Genomic DNA, 8412 nt, shown 5'->3' with positions numbered 1-8412 from the left:
ACACTCGGCCGCAATGTCCTTGGCGGAGGTGCCCTGCTTGCCGTAGAAGAACGCTCCCCAGAGCTCGAGTGTGGGGAGGATGCCGAGGTAGCCCTCGCACGCCGTGACGAAGGCGGAGAGCAGGGTCACGATGTTGGGCATCAGATGATGCGGCTGGAGGTGGTTGAAATCCATGAACGAGCGGAGGAAGCCGCTCGCCAGGAGGCCGAAGCCATGGAGGAAGTGTGAGCGGAAGACGACCCGCTCGTTCCCCTTCGGCGCCGGCGAAATCTCCTCCACCGGCGGCACCCGCGCCTTGACGAACACCGCATTGGGCATCTGGCGCGTGTCCTGGAGAAAGGAGATGTGGTCTTCGATCACCGTCGAGCCGTCCCAATTGCCACCATTCTCACGCGCCATGGCCTCGAGTGGAGCTGCGATTGAAGGAGGAGCATGACGGCGGCGAAGCTGCGGCGGCACCACGGCGAGCGCTGAAGCAGCAGCGGCAACAGTGGCGGAGAGAGTGAGAGGAGGAAGAGAGTGTGGGAGGAGGGCGCGCATGCTCCGTCGCTCCCCTCCCCCCACTTATAGCCTTCGGGTTGCAAAGTCGAGGGGGCGGGACGTGGGATCGTGGGATTAACTGCGCCCACGACCCCACGACCCACCGGTTAATGCAAAAAGTTACTGCGCCTTGAACATTTGCGGGAATCGCAACTGCCCACCTCACCCGCAGCTGATCCGCCCGCGTGCCGAGGCCCTGTAGTGGAGGGCCCGGCCCACTATCACGTCCCATCAGAAGCTTGGGGTGGCAGGCTGGCCGGGCTGACATGCGCCATGTGGCATGCTTGCGGCGGGCGGCGGGCCTGGGAAGCTTAGCAGGCACGCCACCTATTTCCCGCCTTGGAGTTCAAAAATTAGTAGACGATCCTGCCTTGTGAAAACCAACTCCGGCAGTCGGCGCGCCGCAAGGCGGATCGAACATTCTCCAAGAGTTAGTGAATGGGGAAACCGTTGAGACTTTGCGACCCGTCGACCACAACGCCTCACCGGCTTCGGGGACTACTATCGGAGTAATGGGCCACGGGTAGCCTCACCCGAGTCCCTGAACCTGTCAAAACTTCGGGCCGACTTCGCCCCGCAATGCCCCAAATAGAGGCTCCGCCCTCCGGAGGCCGGCGGGCTCAACGTCCGGCCACCAGAGGACGGCCAACCACCAGCAGACGGCCCAAGAGCGGCCGCCTCCAGTCAGTTGGCCTCTAGAGAGGACGACGTCGTGCAGGCGGCCGCCTGGCGCCCTTAGAGTCCGCGCCCCCATCAAGAGGACGAGACGAGGCGTGGCTACAGTGAAGCCCCTCATCCCCGAATCTTGGGCTTGGCGTGGCCACAGTGCCTCGTACAGGCAGAGATCTCCGCGCGACACGGCACTGTTGCCACTCCGCCCTTGACGTCACTCCGGACGGGCAGAGCCCTGTTCCCCACGACGACCTGTCGGTACGGCCTGCAGGCTGCGGGCCCTATCAGGCAGTGACGTCCCGGAGGACGGCGGATGCCGAACCAGTCGGACTTGGGGAAGGCCGGCCTGCAGCAGGCAGAAGTCCCTTCCCTCGAAGCAAGTGCACCATTAACCTGATGAGACTAGGTGTGGCTACAGTGATCTCCCACCAGGCGGCGGTACTGTAGCCACACTGAGCTAACCAAGCCCACGTCATTAGCAGCACGGCTACAGTGAACAACCACTAACCAGACCCGCCAGCGACGGGAGCGGCCTGTCGGCTCCGTACCAGACCGGTCGGCGGCCCCACCAGGCGGCAGGCCCCTGTAGTCGGCGGAGAAGCCGGAGGCTGGAGACACTGACAACCGGGCCCAACACCCGACTGGATTACCGTTGTAACCCTAGGGGGTAGGCCTATATAAACCCCCTAGGGCACCCATGCAAAGGGTTCCCACCTCATTAGAACTAGCCACAGCCCTAGAGCTGGAAGAGAGCTAGCCTTGCCTCCATCTGCCACTAGAACACAGCTCAAGGAGCACCATTTTATCACTTCTGCCTTAGTGATCATGCGGAGACCCCGCAGAGCAGGACTAGGGGTGTTATCTCCTAGGAGTCCCCAAACCTGGGTAAAGTACGCCGGCGTTCGTGTCTACGCCTTATCCCGCTTCCAGGCACCGACGACGTTCTACTTGCTCCCACCATGATAAGCCATCCATTGGCATATGTCGCACCCAACCCCCGATAAATAGACAGGGACAAGCCAGTGAGTACGTTTGAATGTACTCGCAAACACGATGAATAAAAGATATACCAGATGCATATGCTCATGATGATTAAATTATATGCATGTGCTGACTGAAAATTAAAGCATGGCATGACACATATTCATATGGTGCAGAAGGATAAATAAATCATGTTAGTAGTAAATCAAGGAAATGAAATGGAACATCGGGCGTTGGACCGCCTGAAGAATTCCAAGAAAAATGCCAAGCATGTGTGTGAATGGGATGCCTCGAGAGGTCTTGAAACGAAATGGCAAACGGTGCCAAGCTAACGCGTGAAACACTCTGCCTGGGGAGTACGGTCGCAAGACTGAAACTCAAAGGAATTGTCGGGGGCCTGCCCAAGCGGTGGAGCATGTGATTTAATTCGATACAACGTGCAAAACCTTACTAGACCTTAACATATGAACAACAAAATCTGTCCTTTACAGGATGGTACTGACTTTCATACAGGTGCTGCATGGCTGTCATCAGCTCGTGTCGTCAGATGTTTTGTCAAGTCCTATAACGAACGAAACCCTCATTTTGTGTTGCTGAGACATGCGCCTAAGGAGAAATTGCCACCGACTGACGTGCCAGCGCTACTACTTGATTGAGTGCCAGCACATAGTTGTGCTTTCAGCAAGAATTTCACCATTGGGAGCCGATGCCTTTCGAAGCACTTTCACGTGTGAACCGAAGTCATTTTGCCCAAGACCAACGGAGACCTACCTATAGTGACGTCAAAGTACCAGTGAGCATGGAGGTTTGGTTGAAATTGGTTACGATGATATCGAGTTGGCGGCGGAGGAAGACTCGGCATGAAGGATAGAAAATGGTGTGGAACGTAGTGGTAATATTACGCGCCCCGCTCCGAAACAAAGAAAAAGGTGCGTGCCGCACTCACGAGGGACTGCCAGTGAGATACTGGAGGAAGGTGGGGATGACGTCAAGTCCGCATGGCCCTTATGGGCTGGGCCACACACGTGCTACAATGGCAATGACAATGGGAAGCAAGGCTGTAAGGCGGAGCGAATCCGGAAAGATTGCCTCAGTTCGGATTGTTCTCTGCAACTCGGGAACATGAAGTTGAAATCGCTAGTAATCGCGGATCAGCATGCCGCGGTGAATATGTACCCGGGCCCTGTACACACCGCCCGTCACACCCTGGGAATTGGTTTCGCCCGAAGCATCGGACCAATGATCACCCATGACTTCTGTGTACCACTAGTGCCACAAAGGCCTTTGGTGGTCTTATTGGCGCATACCACGGTGGGGTCTTCGACTGGGGTGAAGTCGTAACAAGGTAGCCGTAGGGGAACCTGTGGCTGGATTGAATCCTTCGCGATGGAAATGCCCTCGCCTACTTGACTAAACTAAGGACCTCAACGGTATAAACATGTAGATTTTCTACTTTTCCATTTTCCTTCTTGTTTATCAATCACCAATCAAGACAAACCGGGCACTACGGTGAGACGTGAAAACACCCGATCCCATTCCGACCTCGATATATATGTGGAATCGTCTTGCGCCATATGTACTGAAATTGTTCGGGAGACATGGTCAAAGCCCGGAGAAAGAGCAAGAAAACTAAAGAAAGCGTTAGCGCATTGGACTCGAAATCCAAATTGTGCTAGCTGACAAAGAAAAAACAGAATATAACAGAGAAATATTGGTTCTGACTGGTTGGTAAAAGGACTCTAAATCCTTTGAGTGGTTCGATTCCACAACAGAACTAAGAATGAAATGAATGAATGAAAGCCATGACCATGCCTCCAGTAGGAAGATCGAGGAACCGGTGCTGGCGCTCCTGGTTCATGGGATCCTAACCGCGATGGGGAGATTAGATATTATTCTTTCGTAAGTCCATCCAATGGAGATAGGTTGAGGAGAAAGAAAGGAGAAAACTAAAGAGAAAGATGGACAGTAGATTGACAGTATCCGAATCAAATAAGAAAAAAACGTAGCTATTTCATCAAATCCCGATTGTGTGGGTGTGAAGTGGAAAAATCCCGTTCTGGCTGGCAGCGGGCATAGGACTGAAAATCCTCTTTCGCCGGGCCTTTTGGACTCGAAATCCAAACGGAGAGAGTGGTTCGAATCCACCTCAGAACGAACAATGAAAAAGGCGTCGAGCGGGTGCAAGCTCGAGGAGCTAGGAAGGATGGAAGAAAGCTTGACCGTTTTTTCACTGAACTACTCGAACTTTTTGTTCGAAAAAGCGGAAATAGCTCAGTTCGAGAGAGGGTTGAGCTTCATCGGTTAGTGTGCACCAAAGGATGAGGTTTCTTTCCCGTCCTACAAATTGAAACCGTTCTAGCTTGATACTGCGATATCGTCAAATCATCCAACGGAGCATGGAAACCATTTCGGTGGCGGTAATGGCCTCCAGTAGTTTTCTATGGAACCATACCACTATGGTCATCTATATGATTAGACCGTGCCGCTTCACTAGACTTTCCTGAACCATCCATTTGATCCCCACGGTCGTGACACCACTTTCTAAACAAAAGTTTCCAAAATCCAATGCGGAACCAAGCAGTAAGAGAAATTCATCATGGTAATTATTAGTCGAAAACCAAAGTGGAACGGAGAGAACGGAGAGTCAGTTACAATGACAAAATTGTTGAGGAATCATGTTGAAAGAACAACATTCTGTGTCATAAATATCGTATATAGAGATTTTTCATGTATCGACGCTTTTGATTCAATTATGAAAGTACGCTGTACTGGACTTGCACCCCTAGTTACGCAGAAGTGCAAGCACAGAAGCGGATGACCGGACCTTACCAACATACTCAAAAAAGTATTCTATACTGGGGTCTGTGCTCTTGACAAGCAGTGTTTCCAGTCTAGCTGTGTCAAATCGGGTGTGAAGTGTCCTTCTAGGTTCTGGCTGGTAGAGCAGAGGACTGAAAATCCTCTTTAGTTTCACGCATGGGACTCTAAATCCCAATTGCGCTAGCTCTGTGGTTCGATTCCACAACAGAACGAACAATGAATGAATGTGGGCGGTCAACCAGGTAAGCCTGTGCCCAGGAAAGAAAGGACTAGGGAGGGATTGAGAGAAGCTTTCACAGTGGAAAATGCAAAAAAGCATATCGTTCTTAGAAATTGTGGAATTTTACTCAGTTAGAGCTATGGTTTAGCATCAAGAGGGAAGTTTTGTAAAAGCAACAGGAAGAATTGCTCAGATACCCGTGAGCGTATATAACTTGGGTCGTGTTATAAATGCTCTGGCTAAACCTATTGATGGGAGAGGCGAAATTGTAGCTTCCGAATCTCGCTTAATTGAATCTCCTGCTCCAAGTAGAATTTCCAGGCGTTCCGTATACGAACCTCTTCAAACAGGGCTTATTGCTATCGATTCGATGATCCCTATAGGGCGCGGTCAGCGAGAGTTCATTATTGGGGACAGACAGACTGGCAAAACAGCAGTAGCCACAGATACAATTCTCAAGAAAAAAGGGCAAGATGTAAGAAGAACGAGAGCGAGCCTTCACGAAATAAAATGCAAGTGAAAGAGAATTGTCAAAATTTCCTAAAAGCGGTGGTTCTTTTCTTTATGGATCGGGTAGATCCATATGTTCTGAGGGGGAGACGAGGTGTAGCGCAGTCTGGTCAGCGCATCTGTTTTGGGTACAGAGGGCCATAGGTTCGAATCCTGTCACCTTGATGTGGTATTCACACAATGGGGCCGAAGTGCAAAGCCCCGTAGCCTATCCGCGGTCGGGAAGGCAGGCGAAAAGCGCGCACAAAAGAAAAAGAAAGCTAAAAAGCTTATTTTGCAATCCATTATCTTTGGTATTCTTCTATATTTAGATCATATTATATAGCTATTTCACAGGTTTTATTTACATACCTCAGTCATGTTATTTGTCTAGCCTTCAATCAGAATAGCCTCTCCACCGGTTCCGAAGATTCTTTCGGCATCAATGTGCTTTTGGAATCTTCCTATGAAACAAATAACATTCTGGAACAGTTTAGGACAGAACAGGCCTCAGTAGAAAGCGAGCTTTTTTCGCGTATAGCCACCTCGAAGCCCAATTAGCGCACGGGCTGCCCCCTCAACTCAACCCTGACGAGTACGCAAACTTGGTCAGGGAGCATTTAGACGGTGCAGTTAGTATTGACCACTACCGCCAAGTCCATAATTCAAAAATTGATGAAGTCCACATAATGGAGCTCAAAAGCCGATTACCAAATCTACTTTTTTAGCATCTTGAAACCGCACATAAGAAATATTCTGAATGAATCACCTTACAATAACATACGAGAGACAGCTTTCTATTTTGTCGAACAACAAGTCGAACCCAATGAACAATTCCATTCAAAGGAATGTTCTAGAGTTTTTTCCACTATATTCGCGATATTAAAAAAATGGAAGAAATTCTTCACGATTTCTAGAGTTCCGGGATTACTTCACTGATATCGATTTTCGCCTAAGCACGGCCTCTAGGTTAGTTCAAAGTGTAATACAACGAACTATCGATACACCGAAAACGAGTCAAGATGGATACATAAAATGGAGACATCGTGGATTACCCAAATTGGGACGACGATAGGACATTTCACTTTCTTTCGCAATATTTCTGATCATGACTCAACCACTAGGAAAGGGGATTGCTTACTCTCAGCCACGTTTTCGCTTATGCTTAGTCAAGTGAGGATTCCATTCGAAGTAACGTAACAGGAGCACCATCTTCAAAACTTCTCGGGATCCGGAGTTTTTCGATAAAAGGTCCCATCCTTCAATATCATGATTGGGTCAACCAGGCCAGATCATAAGTGAAATAGTTTGATCGGGTCGACCAGGTCAGGCCCGATCATGAGTGAATAGAAAATCGAAAACGTACATAGCTGTTCCAGCGGAAATACTTTGTTTAATTCTACCACTTCTACTAGGAGTAGCCTTTTTAGTGCTAGCTGAACGTAAAGTAATGGCTTTTGTGCAACGTCGAAAGGGTCCTGATGTAGTGGGATCGTTCGGATTGTTACAACCTCTAGCAGATGGTTTGAAATTGATTCTAAAAGAACCTATTTCACCAAGTAGTGCTAATTTCTCCCTTTTTAGAATGGCTCCAGTGGCTACATTTATGTTAAGTCTGGTCGCTTGGGCCGTTGTACCTTTTGATTATGGTATGGTATTGTCAGATCCGAACATAGGGCTACTTTATTTGTTTGCCATATCTTCGCTAGGTGTTTATGGAATAATTATAGCAGGTTGGTCTAGTAAGACGGGGGGCGGCCGTTCGGTCGCCTATGATATACGGACCAATTGGTCAAAAATGGGTTTGTGCCGCAGGTGTTGAACGATCTACTCTACACAGGTGTGGGCTTACAGGGCTAGGGCTCATAAACCCTTTCTTTCATTCATCAAGGGGTCGGTCACTTTTCCGGGCCGGGATCGAGAAGTGGAAGTCATAAAAAAGAGATGTTTCTCTTCGCACCTCATATCAAGAGGAAAGGTAGCTTGTCAAGCTGGTCTCACTATTGGAAATTCTAGCTTTCTTTTTTTTTTCACCGGCTCTTCTTCTTTGTCAACGCTACTAAGGACCTGACGGTTCGCCTACTTGATGGATGAAAGAACATGAGAAAGGGTTCTAAAATAAAAGGCTAGAAAGTCTACTACAGTACAGTCAAAGTCAGCGGCTGAGTTTGCCTAGCCTCGCCTACTCATTTTTGTAGGCGAGCGAGTTAGCGAAGAGGCTTAGGGATAAGAGAGTGTCGGTGCGTACGTAGCCTTCATTCTACTACGCTACACAAAGTCACTTAGCTCGACGTTAATTAAGAGAGTAAAGGAGGAATACCCTACATAGAAGAACCACAGTTCGCTTACAAAGGTATAACCTTTAGCTCCCCGGGGCTAAGCTGCTTCGCACCACTGATAGTTAATTAAGATTCCATTTCAAAGGCGCTACTTTGTTTCGCAAGCCTTTGTCATTGTCAGTCAACTAAGGTTGGCCCTCGGCCCCCTGCGAATCCGTAAATCAGAGAGCATGCCGCAAAAAAAGGATGGTCCCCTATGCATTTCATTCTTTCCGGAACGCAAAGAATTAAAGTACCTGACCCCCCATCATGGTGAACCTCTCCTTGTGATCGGGATGAGGTAGATGCCTCCCAGCCGGGGGGCGGATCAAATCGGAGTTTCCTTAGGTAGCCACCGACCTACAGTTCTCA

The 8412-nt window shown here is 49.4% G+C and overlaps 1 protein-coding gene and 1 non-coding gene across 2 annotated transcripts; both read left to right on the top strand.

Moving 5' to 3' along the window:
* Positions 1–3175: 3175 nt before the first annotated feature.
* Positions 3176–7643, top strand: LOC123069983 (NADH-ubiquinone oxidoreductase chain 1). Its single transcript, XM_044492980.1, has one exon. It carries the CDS (start codon positions 7173–7175, stop codon positions 7542–7544), a length of 372 nt encoding a protein of 123 aa, XP_044348915.1. The 5' UTR covers positions 3176–7172; the 3' UTR covers positions 7545–7643.
* TRNAP-UGG (transfer RNA proline (anticodon UGG)) lies at positions 5834–5908 on the top strand. The gene has a single exon. It is a non-coding gene; the product is annotated as a tRNA-Pro (tRNA).
* Positions 7644–8412: the final 769 nt, after the last annotated feature.

This window comes from Triticum aestivum, chromosome 3B (assembly GCF_018294505.1).
Source record: "Triticum aestivum cultivar Chinese Spring chromosome 3B, IWGSC CS RefSeq v2.1, whole genome shotgun sequence".
NCBI lineage: Eukaryota > Viridiplantae > Streptophyta > Magnoliopsida > Poales > Poaceae > Triticum > Triticum aestivum.
The sequence above is the reverse complement of the archived record's forward strand: the minus strand, read 5'-3'. Positions and strand labels throughout refer to the sequence as shown.